The sequence below is a fragment of the Notothenia rossii genome (genome assembly GCF_949606895.1).
Source record: "Notothenia rossii genome assembly, chromosome: 10".
NCBI classification, from domain to species: Eukaryota; Metazoa; Chordata; class Actinopteri; order Perciformes; family Nototheniidae; genus Notothenia; species Notothenia rossii.
The window spans coordinates 56,363,557-56,387,952 of record NC_136908.1 but is presented as its reverse complement, the minus strand read 5'-3'; the positions used below and the strand labels follow the sequence as shown (position 1 = coordinate 56,387,952).

Below are 24,396 nucleotides of genomic sequence, written 5' to 3'. Positions count from 1 at the left end.
GAATAATGAATACACATTATTCAATAAGCTTATGATACCAAACACTAAATAAACTGATATTGTGGGTTTAGGTGACCTTCCTCTCCTCTCCGCCGCCTCCAACATGCACACACAGCTCATAAATACCATACAGTCTGTCTGTCAGCATGCAAATGAGCTCGTTAATATTAATGAGTGTAATTAGTGCCAATGATGAGAGGGTAGGGCCATTGGCTGACTCATTAGCTCCATCCTACACAGCTGGACTCCATATAATAACATATACAGCCTTTGTGTGCGAGTTTATTCCTGCACTACTATTACTGTGAGTACATTTATTAATTCAAGACATTAACACTGAATATATGCCTTGTATTTCTTTTTGGATGGTTCTCACTTGATTAACGGATAGGGCAAGGAGATATACGATTAATATTGTCGATCAATGGTCACCATAAGGATATAATTACAAGAATATGTGTTTATATGCTTAAGCCCTCAATTGAGTAATTTAGATATCCCAGTAGAAGTTTCAGATCCCAACATTTTGAGTTGTATTTGGTCTTCAATTGATAAACTATGGATCAATATAAATGTTTAAATGCTTTAACTTTTGTTTTCTGAATATATATGTATATGTAAAACAATAAGGCAATCTTTGTTTTGCTTTGTCTAGTAAGTTTTTCCATCTACCAGTCTCCTTGGTGGTTCAGTCGATAAGTTATTTTAAATAAACATTTTAAGGAGACTGCTAATTATTATATTACAATAATAGCTTTAAATCATGGATAGAAGACACAGCATGCTGAGGATTTGTCTGGCTCATGGTATTAACTGCATTCACCTGGCATCCCAGGTATAAAACAGTCCTTGACAGGAAAGTTAAAAAACTACCAGCAGGACTGCAATTTAAAATGACATCTCTTCTGAAGATAGTTATTCTACCTCAATACAGAGTGTGGTTCCCATTAAGCTCATTCAAAGGCTTTGAAATGTTCACAACAGCTGCAGGGAAGTAAGAAAGGTAATTTTCAATAGTTTGTCGACCTGAGTACTGTAAAAATAAAACACAGTGTTTAGTATAATCATAATCAAGTATCTTGAATCCATGGCCAATGAATCTTTGCTGTTTTATAATGCAATAAAAGCATGTTTCTATTAAGGCCTAATTCAGCTCTTAAAGCAACACTCTACCCTTTCATTTTGCAACTTAACATTGTAATTAGTCTCACAACAGTGGACTCTTACAAAACCAGAGAATATCAAAATCAGCATTTGGCCAAAACCCATTTTTGGTACAAAACCCATTTCAACAGCCCTAGCCTTTAAAGTGCTATATCCACGATAAGTGCTCATACAAAGTGTTGTTCCCTTTGGGACCAAACCTCTGGCCTCAGTTAAGACTCAGAGAGATTTGCGGGAAGCAAGGTTTGCTCGCCCGCGGCTGTGCATGCAACACACAATCACCTTTTGTGAGGCTTTACCTCTTCCTCTTCCATCCATCAATCGGGACGTGCCCTCTGCTCCCTCAAATCAGTCTAGCCTGGTCCCATTTCACCACAGTTTATCCATTTTTCAGAGAGGAATAAAGGGAGCAGCAATTTCATGGGTTCAGAGAAGAAATGTTGTTGGAAATATATAACCTTATATAACCTTGGATGTGATCTTTATTTCCGGGTCATGACAGTTTGAACGTGTCTGCCAACTGGTAATGTAGATTTGGTTTAATCCATTACAGTTGGAAATCTGTACACTAACTTCTCTGGGGACAGTTGTGTCACTCAGCCAACATTGGTTACTTTGGTTACATGTGGGCACTACATGGGGCTGTGCCTAAAATGGTTAATATGTGTGCATCCAAAAAGAGGCCAAGTGTCAATCAAGTATCCAGACTTGCTTTGAATGCTGTTTGACAAATAATCATTTACCTTTGTCAGGATTTTTTAAATGCCAAGAAATGGCGCAGAATATGAGCTCAACACTGTAGCAAACTGGTTTTGATTTTATCAAAAGCAAACTATGCCAAGACTTGCCCATAAGGTAACTTAACTTAGGGCCATTAGCCTACATTTGTAAATGGACACAGCATAGGCGCACGAATGGGGCCTGAGCATTAGTGCTTACTTAGACTCCGGTCATACGGGAGCCCACATTGTCCCAGTCCTTACAAACAACAACCTTGTGGCAATACAGTCTTTTACCATGACCCATCCTCACGTGCTCATTCAGCCTTCCTGTGAAGCAGCCTTTCTCAGTAGACAAAATCTGTCTTTCTGTAGCCACGCAGCTGTTTTCTCTCTTTTCTGCACATTCAAAGTGTTGTCAGGAGCAGGGACGTGCACAGACATTTTGGGGGGCAGGAGCTCAAGTGAGAAAAAGGGCACTTTCCATAATCATTTATAAAAAAAGAATTTAAAACAAAAAGTGAAATATAGTTGCACATCTCTGACTTACTGACCAATTTATTTTAATACCCTCACTTTCACCCAATTTTTTAATACTCAACAGAATTCTAAAAAATAATCTGTTAACACAGAGACAATGGTCTTATTTAGTAATTGTGTTATTTTGGTCTATTTTGCTTCCGTGTTTTCTTTCACTCTAATGGAAAGAAAACTTCCAAAAAACACATATAAATGGTGTTCGTTTTACTACCCTGTCTGAATTCATCTATAGATATAAAGCTAATCTGCATATTTAAACAACATTTCAGGGGGAAATACTGACTTGACGTAAGTAACTATCTGGGGAAGTTGTGAGGTGCTATGTTTTTTCACCTGCAATGCCTTAACTGCATGCACATTTGAGCATTTTAATTAGGTCTAGTTAACGCCTAATTTGCATATTAATGTGGCGATTGTGATGACGTTATTAGATATACACATTTTACTGCATTCAACTGTAGTGTCTCCCCTTAGTATATGCCCATGATACGTTGCCTTAGCTAAACCTTGAGCTAACTTATCCATTAGCTGCCTACGTTAGTTAGCCTAACAATATTTGTTTTTGTCTTCTGGCTAATTAGCTGTAAACTCGAGGCACTGGCAGCTTAGTCATTTGTTCATCACCACTCACCTTCAAACAAGCCAAGACAAGCCGGCATAGCGTGGGACTGAAAGATAGGAGGTGCTGCTACCTGTCTGTTTGAAGTGACTGCCGATGACTGTCCGCACCGCTGTGCGCAAGACGTGGAGGGAAGGAGGGAGGGAGGGAGGGGTAGAGAGCATCGGAACTTCGCATCAACTAATCTCCCGACCTGATATTTTTAATTTGTATTCTATCAATACTTTTTTGGAAAGGGAAACTGTGCGCAAACAGCAGTAGATATTCATTTATTGAAGAAGAAAAAAAGCACCCCATAAAAAAGGCACTTTCCCTTGAGAAAGAAAAAGGGCAGGGGCTCAAGCCCACTTTGATGTCTATGTGTGCACGTGCCTGGTCAGGAGACTTGTATTCCACACTAACATCAAGATTGACAACTGAATGTTGTTGCTGAAATGAACCAAACATAAGCAAATGGACATGCTGAATGATGTGGATGACATGCATGAAAAGGAACCATCAAATTGACAAGCACTACGCAAATAGCTGTGACTAATCGAGGAATAAAGTGAGAAAAATGGTTTAACATATAGGAAATGGATAGCCTTCATTTTACAACTGCATAGGCTAATATGACATACATTATACTATCCTGCACTCTGACCTAAGAGGAAAACAGAATCCACCATAAAATCCTTCTTACTTGTAATTCAAATGGGTAAATATTTGATTAACTTGTTTTCTATCATTACTAACAATATATTTAAGTGAAAATTGATTTTATTATTTATTTAAATGTATGATTTAAACCTTAACCAAACCACATTATTTGACCTTAAAAGCTACCCTTCCATGCTAGCTCAATGTATCTCCATCATGATTTGATTTAGTTTTCTCGTATACAAAGCTGTTGTTTTGTCAAGGTGGATATTTCCTAACCACAGACCGAGGAAAAGCTAAACAAAATCAAGAGAGCTTTAGCTTTAGGCGGGGGCTAGCCGTGGCTTACACCAGATTTTACTTCTGTCGATTTCTTTCCATGGGAAATTTGAACAATATGCATATTACACAAATATTTGTTCTTATATCTGACTTGCACTGCAAATGATAAAACACATTTTCAAACTATAAGTGAAAACAGAGTTTACAGCAGATGCTCGGGTTAAGATTGCACTTCTGTTGCTAAAATGGAAACTTATGTTTCAAGCATTTGAATAGCCACTCAATTACTCACACTATCCTACTTTCACAAATAACACAGCAGGAGAGCACTTCAGCAGACATTTGAGAGTTTTATTTGTGCGAGTGTGCGTTTTAGTTTCCCATCGACCACATAAGTAAACGAGAGGCAAACAAACAAAAGTAAAGCATCACTTACAGGCAGCCCACTTACATAAGTCAGATAGCAAGGTCTGCTGCATTTGTTACATTCTGACACCTACGTACCGCAAGCAGAGGCTTTCAATCTCACCTCTCTGGCCGGATTATTGTTAATACGGAAGGACATTTTGTAACTTAATCAGATGGAGTGAGCAGGAGAATGAAAGGCCACAGAAAAGAGAGGAAGAGAAAGAGAGGGTGTGTGTGATGGTGCAGGAGAGCTGGAGAGAGAACACACCACATTAGTCCACATATGATTTATTCACCCCTCTAGGTGAAGGAGACACCATTTGTATTCATTTGCCTTTATTTTTATCCCAGATTCATCTTGGCTTCACATGCCTGTCACCACCATGCTAATATTATTATGTCCTATAACTGGCTCTTATAAAAATTGCCCCAGTGCGACAGGAGAGGATGTTGCACAGGGAGAAGGGGGAGGGGCTATATTTGACTTCATTCATCTGATTTAATTATATTTTTATTTATTTTTTACAGGGAGATTAAAAGGCTCCCCTGGACAGGAGGGTGTGAAGGATGGGGATAATGATGTCTGTCCTCCTACTGAGGGACACACTAACATACACAGTTTTATGTGCGCGTGTACTTAACAGAAGGTCTGGCTTCTTTTTTTTATTACTGGCAAGGTGAGCCAGTGGTGCTCCAATCCAAGGACAAAGACAACTGTGACCACGATCCTCCTCGCGGGGCTTTGCAGAACAATTAGATGAGAGGGGAGGGTGACTGCAGATTCAGGACGACAACACACACACACACACACACACACACACACACACACACACACACACACACACACACACACACACACACACACACACACACACACACACACACACACACACACACACACACACACACACACACACACACACACACACACACACACACACACACACACAGCACAGCACAGATAAGGACACTGGGCCTGTGTAAACCGTAGCATGAGCGCATTTTAAAAAGGGATTGTTCGGCATTTTGGGAAATATGGTGAATCTCATAATGCCCAGAGTTAGATTGGAAGATAAAATGCTGAACACAAACAAATGTATTAATCAGTAAGCTTAACATGTGCAAACAGGGGGACTATATTACTTCTGGACGTAGAGATTGGTTGTTCCTTCCTGTTTTGGGCTGAAAATAAACTTTGTGAGCTCTTGGATTAGGCATTTCACACATCTTTCAAAATCAAGACTATTAAATGAAAGAGGCCTTAATCTACTTTTTGGCGACTTCTCTTTCCTTAAGTGTGTGTAGGTTTGTGCCCATCTAAATGATCTGCAAAGAATAACATCCCAAACCTCCCCGCTCACACACACTCCCCTCTGAGTGGTCTTCTTTGTTTCCTTCCGTGATATAATGACTTCACTTTCACTCACGCTTATATTGGCTAACGCTCCAACACATTTTAGGACATCTCTAAGCGGATAACCAATCACAACAGAGCTGGCCAGCTAACCAATCAGAGCAGACTGGGCTCTGGTCTCAGACCGAGGGTGAAAAGAGGCGCTGCAGCACAGACAGTATGAGAAAAATAAAGCATGTCACAGTAGAAGCACAAAATGCAAATATGAATCTGAAAATCGGCACAAAAGGCCCGTTTGATCAGATGAATTTGATATATTATCCACTTTGAAGGTATTCAGATCAAGACAATGCATACAGAACATTTCCATCTCCTACTTTTACTGCCTCTTTTCCTCCACATTGAGTACTCCTCACATTCAGCTGGCGCATTCATCCGGCCGAGTGCACCCAGCTGCACGGCAATTACAGGTGGAACAGTACAAAACAACAAGAGGCATACATTATTAAATGATCCCATGTTCAGATGAAATTGCTAAGCCAGCCAATAAAGGTAAATTACCAAAGACAAAATGCGGCGGCAAGAAAGAGAGAGGGCCCTGCCCCAGAATTGCATTGCATTAATGAACAACATCATTTCTGAAAATGGAGAGGAAACACCGAGACGCACCTATCAGCGGCAAGACAGAGCGGGGGGAAGAGAGAGAGATGGAACACAACATTGACTACCTAATTATGCATTTTATCATTTCAGTCACAATAGAGTGCCTCCCTTCTTTAGTTGCCCAGTGTATTCGTGCAGCTGTTCCTCCACTGCTTTAATGAGGAAGATAAAGAATAATCACAAGCGTGTTATATTTACATCCACCGACCACCAAATTACTTCCCACTGCGGCATCACGCGCAACCTCCTAATCATGTGAACGCCTCACAGTCACATAAGCAAGGACTTATGTAAAAACAATGCAGTCAAGCTTATTTGTCCGTCATTAACAGACACATCCAATTGTGCTGAAAATTAGCCAACATGAGCTTAATAGCTCGATGCAAGGCAACGGGTAATTGCTTTCACTAAGTTGTAGCTGGTGTTTTGACACTGTAGATATAAGGCAGCCATTTAAAATCTTACCAGACGATTAAAAGAGCTCTGGTTATTGCTATGATTTCAATTCGTCAAGCAGGCCAAACTGCAAACATTTTGTTTTATTTGTACTTCCCAGGTTTTACATGGTCCCAGGTTGGATTCAAACCCAGGAAGCACACAGGGTCCGAGCCGACTGAGCTACATAGCGGTAGTAGTTAAGTAAAGGGTTAGGGTTAGGTTAGGGTCAACAATGAAAAATATACTTTTGTTGCCTAAAGAAGTTGTTCTGCTTCTTTTGAAATGTTATGATTCATTTCGTTTAACTTGTTACGCAACCTACATACGGTTCCGTCGCGTTGACGCTTGCCGGTGGGCGTGTCTGGCGCTTGGGGTTAACGACCAACAACCAATCACATTAATCTCCCGCCTCAGACACACAAAGCACACGGTTTGATTGGCTAGCGCTTGTACTGGCATATCATTTGATTGGCTGGCGCTTCCGTGGATGCTTGAAAAGTTGAACTTTTCTCAACTTTCAGCACGAGCAAAGCAGACAAAGCGAAGCAACGGAACCACAATTCAGTTCAGCAAAGCGTGACGTCACCCCATTCAAAGTGAATGGGAAGCGTCTCCGTTGAAGCTTCCAACGGAACCGTGAGTAGAGTTACAATGTTACCTTTGTTTTTTCTGACTACATGTGTGTGTAAAAGCAAAGCTACATTTTGTAAAACCCAAGACAACATGGTATTGTTGGTTGAATCAGGCCAATGCAGACCCCTTTCCTCTCTCCTATCATATTTCCCCTTCTGTCCCTGGCAGTCAAAGGTAGCACATATCTTTGAATCCCCGCTGATCTGTTATATCACGGTGGCGGTCAGTCACGTTGCGACCTCTGTATCCATCCATTCATACTTCCAGCCTAAAAGACTAACGCACCTAGCATCTGATTCCCATGGGAGCTTAAAAAAGAGGCGGAAAACAAGTGACTGTGTGTAATAAAAAGGACGAGATGAAAGGAGGGTAAGTGGGTGCAGGAGAATGGAGGGGATGCACACTGCAGGGCTCCGACAACCATCATATGGAAACAGTACATCGTGAGTAATGGGGGTTAAAAAGGGAAAGCACTTTCTTTCTCTGTGCTCGATGGGCTCGTGTGGGTTGGATCGGGGCTGTGAAAGCGTGAGTGAATGAAGCCCCGCTCTGTCGACTGTCAGAAATAAAATGGCAAGAGGACGATGATTGGTCCGCACTTCGTCCGAGCTTCCATCAAGAACTGGCGATGAAAGCCGCTTGGCAATCCAGAGACGACGTGTCTCATCAACGCTATCACAGACCAACATTTAGACAAATACGAGGAATTACTGGGAGACAAGCTGTCTTTTTATATATCACATCTCAATGTTTGCCAGAAGGGGAAATATTAACATGTATGGTGCTGTGAGATTGTAGCATTTTCAGGGGTCTGTGATGATGTCTGGATAACGTGTGGATGGAAAACAGTTTTTTTTTGGAAGGAAATGATTGGAAAACTGAAATGTCAACATTGTTTTACCCAGCATATTGTTAGTTTGTGCTCTAAATAATTCATTGACATTTTCAATCACATTTATAGAAGAAACTAAGAGGCAAAACATTGATAATCATTTAGTACAAGGACTAATTGAGTAGGAATAATTTGTTTATTGTTGATTTCTAAAACATTTCAGAAGTAATGGCGCGGATTATAATAACTGCAAATCATCTCTAAATATTATCGGGTTGTTTGTGATCAAACTGTTTAATGAATATTTGCATTTAAGCTTTCAGTTTTATCAGTATCACTCAGTGTGTCGTGCTGAAGAAAAAATAACAGATTTAAATTGTAGATAATAAATTAAAAGAAGGAGACTGGAATAATGTCAATTATATAGTTTTATATTTCTCTAAGTTACATTTATTTATTTCAAAGTCAATACCACATAATATACACAGTATGAATTGTTTTTCTGTTTATTCAATATATAAAGTTTCTGGTGACACCAAAAAAAGCCCAAACTCAATGAATATTTCCACTGTTGGATTGATGACAGTCCAAGCAATAGCCACCAAGATTAGCAAAGAGAAGGATATCGTACAGAGAGACGATGTATCTGTTATCCAATCACAATGTTTCATCTATTAAGACACGTGACGCCCTCCTCCTGCTCTAAATTGCAGCCTCTGCCCTGAGGGGGTCCGTAAAAGCAGTAATTATTAATAAATTGTTCATAGCCCGTAGCCTAGCGAACAGACATAGCTCTTTGGACATGCGTTTCTACAACGGAGGAACTTTTCTCTTCCAATTAGACCAGCGAGGTGAAGAGGGAGCGATCACGGACCATCAACCACGACAGTGCCGGAGAGCGGACTTGTGGGAAACATGGTTTAGGAGGGGTAGGTGCGTTGATGATTTAAAGGTCCCATGTCATCCTTTTCCGGTTATTACCCGTCCCCTTGTGTGTTATGAAGGTTTGTATGCATGTAAACGGTGTGCAGAGTCACAAACCCTCAAAGTACACCCTGTAGCGACTAAAACTCTAATACAGTCCTCCCCAAAACGCCTCGTTGGAGATTTCAAATTTTCCATTGTTTACTTCCTGGGTACTCTGACGTGTGGATACCCAGAGGCCACACCCTCTGCCAGCCTTTCACGAAACAAAGCTTCCCAAACCTTTCAGCGATTCATGCCGGATATGTACATCGTAGGGCACTGAAGAACGATGCTGTTCCTACTTTGTTTGGACCAGCGGGAGATTCGATACACAACCTGTAAGTATTCATTGTTATTTGTGTATTTATGATGTTTAAAACAAACAAGGTATCTACCACGACTGTTTAAATGGGCAAACGTTTTTCGGGCTGCTACGTTGGGATCTCGGAGAAATGCTCTCAGCAGACCAATTCGCACAGCGTTATAAACCTTTTTCTTACTCAATATCAAGCCACACTTATTGTTTTTACTTCGGCTGTGAGTGTTTGTGTGCTCAGGATGAGTTTCGCTTGTTCTCCTGCATTGCCGAGACGGAAAGCCTGTCTGCTCCTCGCAGCAACGAGCCTCTCAACGTCTCGACCAATCAGAGTGCACTGGGCTCACAGGGAGGGGGGGGGGGGGGGGGGCAGGAGCTCCAACAAGCCGTTTAGGACAGAGAGTGAATACACATACTATACAGAGATGCTGTATGAGAAACCAATGTGAGTTTGGAAAATTGCAAAGTATAAATCTATTTTAGTAGACCTCAACAATGGAATTATGATCAGTAGAAATGGCCATGACATGGGACCTTTATTAAAGAAAGAAAGAAAAACGGACTTTGAGAAAAAAGCAGCCTTCTTAATGTATCCAATCCAACTTGATATATATAGCACATTTAAAAACAACAGAGTTGACCAAAGAGCTGTACATCAATACATATATAAAAAGCAGCATAAATACATTCAGACAAAATAAATGTAAAAGCAGGAGATGATAAAACCAGACTGAAAAACTCTCATACACGATGTAAAAACATTTAAAAACAAAACAAAACAGAAAACCCCAATTTAGAAAACACAGACTGATATGTCTTATACGTGGTCTGCAAAAGCACGGGAGAACAAGTAGGTCTTTAAACGAGATCTGAAAACCGGCAAAGTGGTATGCCCACACTTATATCATGCGTGCTTGATGTATACTGTAAGTGCATATGTCTTTGTGTGTTTGTAGAGGATGTAACAGGCGAGGCGGGATTGAATGACAGTTGAGTTTAGACACATGAGCTCTGGAGGATTTATGTGGCCGAGATGTGAGGATGACTCTGATGGGCTTACCAAGTGATTGGTGCACTGGCCTTGCTAAGAATCCCACTCTATGAAGAGCTCCGTAATACTTCAGCACAAGGGCCTGATGGCTCATTTGAAAGCCTGACGCGGAGCCCAAAGTCAATCTAGCGAGCCAACATCCCTCTTCATGAACACTTAGTGCAGAGTTGATCTTCAGCTAAACGCTTTAGCCTTAAATCAGCACAGAAAGGTAGCAAGAATTATACATAAATAATTTTTCTCCTGCTCTCCAGGAAAAAAAAGGCTTCGGTATCGGGAAAAAACCATGGTAGAAAACGCCCAAAGTGACTGAAAGCTTTTTGTTATATTCACATTTGCTTATGGAAGCACTTTCCAAGAGAACTTTACTGGCCCTCTTTCTCATTTGACCCGTATTAATTATACAAAAAAAACCAGCGCGCAACAACACAACAATGGGGCATCAATAACCTCTGACGTTATCATCAACTCAGAACCTTGAACACCTGGGTCCACTTCATCACCTCGCGCCGGAGGATTTATGAACGCAAAGTGCAATGGGTTCCGGCAGAAGGGATATGAGGGATAATGCAGCTTCATTAAGAAAGAGCATAACTGCCTGCCTGAATGCATAACAGCATCTGTGCGAGCTATATCATCGGGGGGTATTACATATTTACAGTCAATGTATGCATAAAGAATAACTCCTGCACACACACACACACACACACACACACACACACACACACACACACACACACACACACACACACACACACACACACACACACACACACACACACACCCACACACACACACCGAGCAATTACTTATTCATATTTGGCCGTGTTAACGTCCATCACTTGTTGCGAAAAAGCTATCTGTTTTTGCATTATCAAAGCAAAAACATTTTAAAGGATGTTTTAAGCCTCAATGTTATGGGTGTTTTTTGGAATGAAACGGAATTTCAAAAATAAAAGTAACCATAGTCTCTTTGATCAAGGAGTTTGATAACAAAAAAAGCTATTTATACATTAGTCATCTCAGTTCAAAAACAGGTCCCTTTTTTAAGGAACCGTGAAATTGATTTTCATTATTCAGGAATTCAGAGGGTTTTAAAGGAACATAATGCAAGTTAAATGGATAGATAACTTACTGTAACTGCCAGAGAAGGAAAGCCAGAGCAGACACTTAGCATTATTTGTATGCTAATTCGAACCACTCACTATTTCACCCCGCGGAGAAAACACAGGCTTTCTTTGTGTTGTGTTTCTGCTTGTCATGCTGCAAAACACCAACCAGCTCAGTATTCCTGTGCATGCAAACCCACAAAGAAGCTGTTTTGATATCAGTCACTCTGGAGAGAGAGCTCTGCATTAATGTTTCTGAGGGGGGAAATAGGAGGAAAGAATAAAAAACACAAACACTGGATTGAAACTCGCTTGACAGTTCAATCTGCCTCGATAATGAAAAGGGAGTGTAAGGTGGAAGAAAAGAAAGTTGGGAAAAACAGAAACTCATACTCAACATCCAAGAGTTTCTGAGGGCTTTAAAGGTGTAAAGAAATGTTGCTCACGAGTTCTTCGAGTTTTTAATACAGCACCGATATTTCGACCGGATATTTTGATTTAATCAATACAACAGACAGAAATGTATTTATGTATTTAAAAGAAGCTAATTGTTTTCTTACAAAACTCTGCTATCTGGGTACACATTTCTCCCAAGATCACAAGATGCTGTTATTATGATTTCCAACTCATGAAAAATCACAAATATGTGTTCAATTTAATACAGACTGATGCCAATAAATCAAAAATATAATATTTAGACACTCGGACAGAAAACAAACAACTCAAAATGTCAAATAGCCAAACACATGCATGTAAGATTAGAGGGAAGGGATAATATCTTTAAACCAAAGGAAATAAATCCAACTGCAGCTGAAAGGTCTATTATTATGCCATGGTGGATATTTAAGCGATAGTGAATTCTCAATTGGAAATTTCTGGAGTGGAAAAAATGGTATTCTGTCAACAGCGCCAAGTCCAATAAGAAAAGACAGCATGCAAAATAGACACGGTCGTTTCCTGGGTGTGATTTGTGTATAAAAAGCGCTCCAGTCTCCAATCCCACACTCCCAAGGCTAAGCAACCCCTCTTCCCCCCCAGGCTGCGGTCCCCATCTGCCTGCCCTGTCCTGCCTCTCTCCCGTTGACAAGGCTCAGGGTCACCAGTCTTCAGTCTGTGTCGCATATGTATGAAACAGAAAATAGAGAGAAGGAGCGACATTACAGATTCACCACAGGACCATCTTCTTCAGCCCGGTCCCTCTGGTTGCTAACTGGCTGCCGGAGCTGACATGACATGTTTCCCCAACAGACCGTGCGGCCTTCTCCTCTCCTCCCCAGATCAAAGCGAACCAGTGGGCTGATGCAGTATGATTTGAGCTCTGGTACCGTCTAATAGCCCAGAGACTGAGCCTGACGCGTGCTGTTGTCTCTTTCAATGCTTGACACGCAATTCCTCATGTGCAGGCTACCCAGGGATGAGCATCCAGCAGGACAAGAGTCATTTTGATCTGCTTGGAATGTAGCTTCACAGATATGATAATTGACTTAGATAGCAATACTCCACTATAAGCCAAAGTCCTGCGTTCAAAAGGTTACGAAAGTATAGTCAGAAAGATGTACCTAAGGCATCAAATTAAATGTAAAGGAAAAGGCATTACAAATACTTTAATTGATACTTTTTTCATGTGTCTAATCTAATGACAATGGGAAATCAATGAGAGAGGGATGATGGTTAAATCGATTCGTTTTAGGATCTTCCAGCTACTTGTTTTGGTTTTTCAGCACACAGATTTCCTGTTTTCGTTCACTACCACCTCCCAATAGCAACATTTTCATAAAAAAATGGGTGACCAAGGCCGACAAAACAGCAGAAATACACCGTTAGCAACAAGCTAATGAACAAAACGAAGCATTTAGCAGCTCAAGACTTTCCCTCGGGAGTTAGTGGGAGATCAATAAAATAAGTGAATGTCTCGCTTACATTCTCAAAGTGGACAGAAACTACAAAAAAATGTATGTCAATCAATGTTTATTTATATAGCCCAATATCACAAATGTTACATTTGTCTCATTTGTCTATGTGTATTAAAACGTACAATATTTTGCTTTAAAATGGAGGGGGAAAAAAATATCAGCTGTTCAACCGATCTCTGAGTGCATCCTTTCTTGTACACATTTTTTTCGGTATTACTCTTACCAGCAGACTTAAGCCTCGCACAACTGGTCCCCTTGAGGCTTTCATCATGTAAGCATCCCAACAATAGAAGACCAAACCCAGCCTTCACCTAATGTTGAATGTTGTTGTATTGTTTTAAGTGTCGGACCCCAGGAAGAGTAGCTTTTGTCAAGAGCAAAAGCTACTGGGGATCCTTAATAAACATAAACACAAACATTAACCCTAAGGTGCTGACTCCCGCTGAGATTTGACCAGTGACCCTCAGCAGGCTCCTCCACCTCTCTGGATGTGAATGCGGCCCCTTTCTGCAGCTCTGTCACTCTTTCCAGCAGCCGGCACGAGTGTGTTACTTTCCGTCTCTCGCTAATGGCCTCTTTCGGTCTCTCACCCTCCTAATAAGAATCAATATCGGCTCTCTTAAAAGTCATCACGCACAGAGGTAAAAAGGCTCAAGAGCATGAAATTGCAGATGAGAGAGGCTGTACTTCAGCAACACTAGGCTGCGATATAGGCTTCAAATGGGGAGAGCCATTGAAGACATACAGTAGAGAGGCAGAAACAAAGCTATAATGGTGCCGGAAAGAATAGAAATGGAAAAAGGGAAAGGGCCAAAGAGAGAAACACATTTCATGCTGCAGAGATTTGTGAAGCTTTGGTTGTCAAGCTACTCTCCTTATGGACATCAAAAGGCGCAGCTACAAAAAGCTTATCATGTCAACGGCTTATCTCCCATCTCATCTTTTCACCTCCTCAAAGCAATAAACACACGTCGAGCAAGATGGGGAAATGCACAACAACAAAGAGGAAGACTTCAGGAGCCCTCTGTTTTCATTACCACACGCTGTCCCGGACGCCAGGTGAGCGCGCTGATTGAGCTATGGATTATCCCACATGCACAGATGCAGAGTCTGAAGCATGAAGGACACGCGTTGAGGCGGCCGAGGCAAAGGCACATTACAACTGAGAGCAGACCTCAAGGACTCGGGTAGATTAAAACAGATTGAAATCCCATTTGTGGCGTTTGGGGTCTTTAATGTCAGCTTTCTCTCCTGCTCTCGCTCGATTTCCGTGTCCCTTAAGTGAGCCGAGTCAAGAGTCTGAATAAACAAATAAGATTGCATTTGCGGAGACAAGCATCTCACATTTGCATGGCAATAATATCAAGCTGTGGGCAGTGTAATATGAACAGCAGTAAAGCTGCAGGCATGGTTATGGTTTGTTTTGTAACACTTGATATGACGCCCATTCAAAGCATAATGCATCAGAATCTGCTTATAACACGGTCTCATAATAGTTATAATCACTCTTAACGATTCATAATGCTTCACAAAATTGATCATGATTCTTAAGGCCAAGAAGCAAGTGCCATCTTGTATTGCAAGAACCATATTACAATAAACATCGTTGTTGTGAATTGTGTTTTCTCCTGCAATTATGATACCTGGTTATAAGTTACTATAAATGATCTTTGTTTGCTTTATTTTAGGTAAAACAATTCAAATAAAGATTAAAAAATGTTTTATTTATTTTGTGTGATTTTAGTTATAAAGCTTGTAACTATAGTTTTAAACTCCTATAGGCAGGTTATAATGCATTATACGTGTATGTATAATGTAGTATACACATGTGTTTATATAAATGATAGAGAAGCAATTAAATGGTAATTTAATATTTGATTGCATTTTTTAAAAAGCCCCAAACATTTTTTAATAAAGGTAAGCACGAAAGTTAAAGTAGCAGAACATCTAAATATGAAATTACAAGTATGTCAGAGTTGTACTGAAGTAGACACTCACATCTTAAGCTAGCTACCTTTTACTCTCTATGCATCCATTTCACACCCCTCACAAAGCATGCTGGGTATGGAAGAACAGCGAGAGAAGAGACTTTTGTTCCCAGAAGACAGATCTTCTCCTCTCCCGGGGTGGTACACTGCCTGGAAGGAAGTTCGAGTCAGGGAACACATGTCCCCCAGCGGCATGAATGTCAGCACCGATTGTGACGTGATTGGGTGCATATTCCTTTTTAAAATGGTACTTTTTGTCCAGTATTCTGTGAATCCTACTGCCCAGAACAGGCTATACACTGCACACCATGACAATTAACGACCCTTATTAAATTCCCACCTTTGAGTGACCTACTGTAAAGCCTTCAATCGACGTGTTTGTATTGGAGCTTTGGGAGTAATAAGAGGCACAGCAGACTCACACAGGTCGACATTCAATCCCACTGCCTCCCTGATGAAGGCTGCAGAGCAAATGACCACCATTTTATAATTAATGAGAATTATAAAATAAAATAAAATAAACATGCATATGAGATTTATAGCTCGTGAATTTTATTATCATCATTTTTTTTGGATAAGGAATAAATTAAACAGAGTTTAAATGATAGGACCAAAACACATATCTGTGTATTAGCATAAAGCCCTCCTGGGCCTCTGAGGTCATCTGGTAGCAGCATGCTAACTCTTCCCAGAGTCCAAATTAACATTATGATTATGACCCGTTTATTATCTAGTCCTCTGTTTTATCTCTTCAATTTCTTTGAGATGGTTTAATTTGCATCTTAATGTTTTATGCTTCATTTCCTTATTTATAATGCATTATGTCAAGCATCTGGAATTGCTTTTGTGTATGAAATGTGCACAAATAAACCTGCCCTGCCCTAAGTTCATGAAAGCACATTTTATCGACTAAACTCTCCATTTATACATATTTGTTTTGGAAAAATCACCTTTACGAGTTTAATTTTCAGGTTCTTTTTCTTTTTCGCTTTGCACAACTGGCATCCACCGGCGCAGGTCTCTGAAAAGTCAGAAGATAAGCGAAAGCTCTCTTCACAGAAAGAGTATCAAGCCCACACAAAATGCCACGGTACTCCACGGAGGCTACGTTGTGAAAAATAACTCCTGATATCATCTGGATACCGTAGGGTTTATGCAGCATTCAACTTATTTACTGGCGGGAAAGGCACACTTAAGGACAGCAGATTGACTCTGCAGTGCAGAGAGCATGTGGTCATGTCTTCCAGATCAGATTGTTCTTTGTTCGGGCTCAGCCAGAGTGCACAAATCTCAGCGGGAAGCGGTTTGGCTAAAGAAAGAAATTGAATTTGAAGACAGTCTCCAATGTCACATTCAGCTGTGCCTGCCGTATGTGTACTTGTATTAAGCCTCGTTCCACTTACACAAAGCCATTCCTCATGCGGTCAGCAGGTAGAGTCAGTCAAATCGTCCAATCGGAGACAAAACTGTGAAGGCGCAGTTGAATCGCGAGGAAAACAAGACATCCAAAGGTATAGTTCGCTGCAGGTTATTCCAAACTAACAGAGCTGTTTTTTCTGCCGTCACCTGTGCACATCAACCCCCACCCCCCCCTACAGAAATGTTTTGAAGGAAAGAAAAATCTCTTTCAACATTAGATAAATATCTTAGGAAGCCATGGCAACAACTAATGAGGCTATCTTTCATCTATACATAAAGCTCAATCTTGTTATTATTATTATTATCTGTGAAGCCTCTCGTCTTCGCTGACCTGTGAAAAGTATTCATATCTAAATTTGGTGATTTTAATTAAGTGTTACTTTACTTACTTAAAGCCACCTGTTACCTTATCAGAAAATAACGTTATCACTGTTGAAAACAAGGTTGTTTTTCTTGGATCGTGAAATAAGAAGAAGAAAGAATAAGAATACAAAAAACACCAAAAGAATATGAATGGGAGTAAAGAAATAAATTCAGGTATTTGTGACATGATCCCATCTGTTGGCGGCAGATTCAGAAACCCCCCTGCAGCCACGCTTTTTGAAAATGATTCAACTTTAAATAGATTAGCTGCAGGCTTTACTAACATCATAAACACATCCTTCGCCTGTGATCTTCTTTGCTCTGTATCGTAGGTTTATCCACCTTAAGCTTCTTCTTAAGAACATCAACCCCTTAGCTGCCCTGACGCTGTGATTCAACGCATTGCTGTGGCTGAATTTTACACTTAATTCTCTTCATGTACTTCAACACGGACATGATCCAACATAAAGGATGAACACACCTCCTGAAAAAACCTACTCATGTTTGAGTATAATTCACTGAAGTGGCCACTAACTAAGCTAAGCTAAGCTAAGCTGGGCTCCCTTCCCCTCCTCCTCTTACCGTCCACACAGGCGGGTCTGGCTCTTGTAGTCCCGGCGATCTGGCCCTTCTTACAGGCACAGCGGGCCGTCTGCCTGGCGATGGTCCGCCGTGGTTGGCTGCTGTCCCGGTCCAGCGTCACAATCTCACACGTCCCCGCTGCCAGCTGGCCTGGAAAACACATTGCACCATAGTATGTGAGGTCAGAGGGATGAAATCATAAACAGGGGAACATAAAACTAGTCTGTTTCTCCTGTTAAATGCGTGTTCTGTCACAGGTTCAGTGCTCTCTGTTTTTGGGAATCCTATGAATGCTTACATTGGCACGAGACAAAAGTTACCACATTCAAATGAGTGGGGTTCACTGGGGACACTGTCACTGTATTTAAATACTGTACAAGATGTTAACACAGGCTAGGGAATTGACTCTGGTCCGTTTAAAGTGAGGGCTTGCACGTTTTGCTGTACAACGGCCATTTTTGCCACATTAACAGAATAATGATATTCCTACTTTCATTTAAATTCCCAAGCTTCCCTTGAGTAAGTGGTTTAATTACTTGGGCTAGCTAGTTAACATTTAGAACAAGCTAATTTGCTAGCATTAGCCACCATAAGATACTGATCAAGTTAGAGAAAATGTGTGGTGTGTTGAATTGAGAAAGGGTGTGTTTCACTTCTAATTAATTCAACTTTTTCTTTTCCAGGGGTAGATTTATGATATTTCCTTTTTCACAAGTAAAATGTTCTCACTTTAATTAACTGATAGTATACAAGGAAGGTACAAAATGTGATCCCAAACAAAAAAATAAGCTCAAATTAACAATAGCTGTGACCACATTCAAGCAGAGTTGGCCGCCTCTGTTCTGATTGGTCAACCACTTAGAGATGTCCCGCACCGTACCCTATCACGTAGTATGTGTTGGAGCGCTATCCAATAGAAGTGCAAGTGTTACATAGTAATGTAACTATATATATAGTTATAGTTATATAGTTATATATATATATATATATATATATATATATATGTTACATAGTAACTATGTAAGAAAAAACAAAGCACTACAAGCGAGGTATTTCAGGCAGGAGAGGGGGGGGGGGGGGGGGATATGTCAGAGAGAAACTTCATCCTGAGAGAACTTTGGTGTTTAGCCTTTGCAGACCATTTAAATGCAAATAAACCGATATAACACACTATGGGAAAGGGAAAAGCCCAAAAAGCATAATAGGGCCTCTTTAAAGAAATACTTTATCCGACCTTAATCACAATGGAGAGGTTTTGAAGATACTGTCTTGATATGTTCACATCAATGTCAGAATAGAGGTACGTTCTTAAGGGTCGAACAGACCCCAGAACAGAGGGGCCACTGCTGGGGTAATGAGAAGCTTACAGATGAGACTGGGTGAAGGGACTTTAAAAGACAATGGGAAATTACTTTTCTCACCTACCTAAAGACTTACCAAAAGCTATTTCTAATTAAGGGCCACATCCTATCAGCACCCCTCTTTGAAGGTAAAGTGCCCATTAGCCATGAATGAAACACATGAATACTGATGAACTTTGTAATCGCCGCCAAGGCCCCCCCCATCTTACACACACATGCTCGATGTATTCAATCAGGTGACCTTCGTTCTCGTAGCCGGGCCCTTGCTGCTCGCAAATTAACCTTTGTCCGTGTGTGGAGGCCCTCGGGTGCCGTCCTGCAGAGGCTTATCAGGATCTAATTGTGATTGGCAAGAGGATGGAAGTTGTGATTAAATCTGGACTTCAGTCCCGACCACTTGGGTGGCTGGCTTAATGAACTGAGCTGTGAGGGGTCACACCCGGGGTAATGGGGGATCTATCAGGATGCATCCGCACTGTGGTGGCCCTGGCCACAGCTAGAGGACATGTCTGAGTTAATATAAATAAAAAGGTGGGTCTGCATATGAAGGGGGAAAAAGGCCAAACACCAGAAATGTTACAAAAGTCATGCAATTAGAAAATGAACTTTTTTGTTAACCGTTTTTATCTATGTAAATGGAGAAATATTTAGTACAAAATCATACTATACACCAATACTTTGTGTGATGCTCCTACAGTATGTCTTATATGCTAGTACTGAGATACACTAAACCAATAATGCTGTATATGAATATAATTTGAACATGCATACAACAATTCTACATTGAAACGTTGATAACCATACGCAATTTCAACTTTTAACCTGTTAAACCCCGAGCCTGTTTTTCAGGTTTCAGGCTCGAAAATGACATTCCCAGAACAAATGACCATATCTTCCCTTCTAAAAGGGTTAAATTAATAATCTTTTTTCTCAAAGTAATGATAAACCTGTGAGTTGGATGTAGAAAAGTCAGATTCAATATAGATGTTTTTTATTTTAAAGAAAGTTCAGATTGAACATGGTAAAAAACTGTAAATCATAGTGTCCGACCAAAATATATTTTGTACTTATAGTGAAAACTAACCTTGGATGATGGGTTAGTAGACTTAAAGCTTTAGCAATCCAAAGTACAACATATAATAAGTACCCTGTATTAAGATTGATGCAAAACAAGTGATATTTGACCTTCTTAGACAGATTTAGCAAAAGAAACCCTCTTCTGGGGCCATTTGGGTGGCTTTTTCATATCTCTGGCTCCCCCAGCTGGATTTTGACATGTGACATCTCTTTCTAACCGTCAGAGCCAATGGAATCGAGGGGAACTCCCACATAGTCCTTATTTGGTCATGTGTGTGTTTTAGACTGCCGCATAGCCTAGACCGGAAGCAGCAGCCACTCTGGTGGCTACCATTAGCAGCTAACTTTTGCACTCCGATTTTTACATAAAAATTGAATTATGGATTATAAATAAGACAAATTATTGCCCGGAAACTTTATCAACCTATGGATTAACCGATTCAGGCGTGTTTTTTCTCGTTTTAATGCCATTAAACAAGTCTTTTGATCAGATTAACAGCTACCGTGAGACGATCTACCTAGAAGCTCCGTAAAGGTACGTGTTGTGATGTCTGTCTTTGCTTCCCCTGTCGCCAGTTCGGATCACTCAGTGATGATAATATATACCTAAATAATCTGTGGAACCTCAGCTTTAATCGGATATCTTGTATGTGCAGCTACGATAAGTAATAAGGGTACTTTTATCTTGAGTTCTGTGCCAATGTCCGTTAGCATTTTTCGCTAAGGGGTCATTTAGATGCTTCTTATGAGACTTGTGTTTTCTTTTGGTAAAAATTGTTTATATCGTCAGTTAGCTGAGATTATTTCCGTTAATCTGGTATAACACATTAATAGGTTCTTAAATATTAAGATCCCCTGAGACACAGTGTCGTGAAAAAAAAAACCAGGGTCCCTGCCGGCGGGGACCTGTGGGCTTAACAGGTTGAGCTGAACATTTCATATTTATCATAAGAAATAGATTTTTAGCAAACCTTAGCAAATCATGTACAATGTGTTGGAGCACTATCGACCTCTTGGGTGTTTTAGCCTTTGCAGACAATTTAAATACGAAAAATCTTTATAACACACTACAGGAAGATATAGAAGGAGTCCATTTGAGGCGTTCCAGGCAGGGGGGTAGTGTGTGGGAAGAGCATAATAGGACCTCTTTCAATGATAAGTTAATGAGAGGTTGTCTATTTAAATGTCAACACACTGACTCAAAGTGGTCAATTCATTTGAGCACAGATGTGTTATGTCCGACCCCATGAACCTCTAGCCATGTCTATCTGTACTGCAGTCTCAGGCTAGAAGCCACACATTAGAGCCAAATGCAGCTCTTCCAATAGTAAGAAGGGGAAGAGATTACAAATGTGCCAAAGATCTTAACACTAGATGTCTTTACTTGGAAATTCATGCCAACAAACCCAATCTGTCATGTATTGTGCACTTGGGAGATCTAGATCTCCACCCCCCCAAGCACCACCACCCTTTCCACTGCTCTCTTCCTCTTCCTTCACAATGCTGGCTCTTTTCTCCTTCATGTTTCCTCACTTAAATCCCTCTTGCAACTCTTCTGTCTTCTCCGGGTGATGCCAGATAATGACTTGTCATGTAAGCCCTTGTGTGCGTATGTAAATCTGTCCATGTGTGTATGTGTGTGCGTTCACTTCCTGCATCCTCCCCCACCCACCATCTCTGCAGATCATCTTCTTGGATGCCTTCTTCCTGCTTCCTGTCTTTGTCAGTAGCTTCTCCTTTGGAACTCTTCCATTGCAAGAAGCTGAAAAGACTTTCTGGATGTCTTATGTAACCGCGCAGATCGCTGTGGCGCCGAGGTACCATGTGTGAAGTCAACATGCTCAAAGACTGGCAGATTTGACGTTGCGCGATTCTCTGATGAAATGTAGGCAATTAATGAGCTCCATCGAGTCAAGAAAGAACAACGACAAACAAGGGCCCTGCTTATACTGTCACAGCTGTAGCTCCAGAGAAACTGAATTGATTTAATTTTGATGTTGTTGTCTTGTAATGTATTATATAAAACTGCAATGACTGATAATGAAACTTTTCATTTGAACACAATAAAGGAATATAATAATTGTGTTCTGCCCCATACATATGTGTAGTTGCATTCTCTCTAATGGCATTGTGCTTGAGCAGGTGTTCTTCACAGTTAGTGTGTTGATGATACCACTTCTATTGTTAATCACTGTATTTTCCAAATGTTGAAGCACAATCCTTAATCAAAAGTCAAATTGTTGTTGTATTTGATTAACTACTTAGTAAGGCAAATTGCAATCCATATTTCCACTTGTTTTTAAGCTAGCATGATTCATAATCAAAGTCATGATAATTAATCAAGACTAAAATCCACAGCCATGCTTGTTCAGAAAGTTAGGGTTAATAAAGTTATTGTGATTCATTCTAATGGGCAACATTTCATTGTAATTCGTTCAAACTCAAGTCTGAGATTTCACTCAAAGCCACAAATATCAGAGGATATCCCAAATTAATTATTATATTGTAAGGGACCCATGCATATTGGTATAAAATGTTGGTGCTTAATCATCCAGTTGATGTTGGGATATTTTGTTGGATAAAGGGAAAGTCTTACTTGCTGTTTGTGCTAGAGGACAGTCATGGGCAGTGTTGGGACTAATGCGTTACAGTAACCCGTTACTGTAACGCAGCTACTTTTGCGGTAACTAATAGCGTTACTAGTTACCTATTCCCATTAAGTAACGCCGTTATAGTTGCTGTGATTTAAATGGGTGCGTTACTGTGTTACATTATGTGATGGAACTGAACCGAATCTCCCTGCAGATGTAATTTACAGGCGAACACAGCGATGTCCTCTCACAGCACCATGGAAAAGTGAAAGTAACCAGAGAGGAGTGATGATTGGTTAACGCAGGGTAACATTTCAGGGTAAGCCAATCAGAGACAGAGTTGGGCGGGTCTTGCCTTATGGAGAAAATACCTATGGAAAATACACACACACGAACACTTGCTAATGCTAACACACACGTCTACGCTCACCACCAGCACACACACACACGCACACACACACACACACACACGCACGCACGCACGCACGCACGCACACACACACACACACACACACACACACACACACACACACACACACGATGGCAGATGCAAGTATCAGTGAGAGCAGCAGCGCATTTGCAACTTGGAATAGCACTATTTTCAATTTGTGGGGATAAAGGACGCAAAACATATTACGGTAAAATGTAAACTGTGTGCAGGACAGAAAGCATTGTCCACATCGAAAAACAGCAATGCCAATCTCCTGAAGCACCTAAGTAATGTACATGAGGCTATAAAACTCGTCGCCAAAGACCCCACCGTCTCAACCACCGGCAGTGACCCAGATGGAGCAACACCATCTAAACAGCCAAAAAACATTTTTTTTAAATCGCCACATGTCACCCAGAGTCAACTAAATAGATTGATGGCCAGGTATGTTGTTGAGGACATGCTGCCCATCGCAACGGTCGAGTCTGCTGCATGCCTTCAGAGAACTAGTCAGCAAAAAGCAACACAAAAACTTGTATTTTTATTGTTATTATTTTTAAAGTACAGTAAAGTAACTTGTTACAAGTTACTAATAAAGTAACTAGTTACTTTTTGAGAGCAGTAACTATAACTATTACTAGTTACTTTTTAAAAGTAACTTGCCCAACACTGGTCATGGGTGACCAACATCAATAGGAGTCATTGTCTGTGAATGTATTTACTACATTTAATGGCGATCTACCATGGATGTAAGACAAGTACAGTAGATAAGGTGTTGGAGGCAGGACCCCGTTCATTCCTATGAAAGTTTCCCGGTGGCGCATGAAGCCAAAGTGGCCTGATTGGCGGTGTACAAAAATACCCATATCTAGACCCATAGCATGCACATTTCTTAAGCCCCGCCTCCAATCCGAAGCCAAGGGCAATCTTGGTTCAGTC

The 24,396-nt window shown here is 40.7% G+C and overlaps 1 protein-coding gene across 2 annotated transcripts in view; it reads right to left on the bottom strand.

The window, feature by feature from the left end:
* LOC307021864 (chemokine-like protein TAFA-5) overlaps positions 1 to 24,396 on the bottom strand; it is a 144,574-nt gene that overhangs the window by 37,177 nt on the left and 83,001 nt on the right. For both annotated transcript variants that reach the window (XM_079654368.1, XM_079654369.1), the window contains exon 2: positions 17,999 to 18,148. In XM_079654368.1, the coding sequence (XP_079510494.1) occupies positions 17,999 to 18,148 (150 nt within the window). The remainder of the gene's footprint in view (positions 1 to 17,998; positions 18,149 to 24,396) is intronic.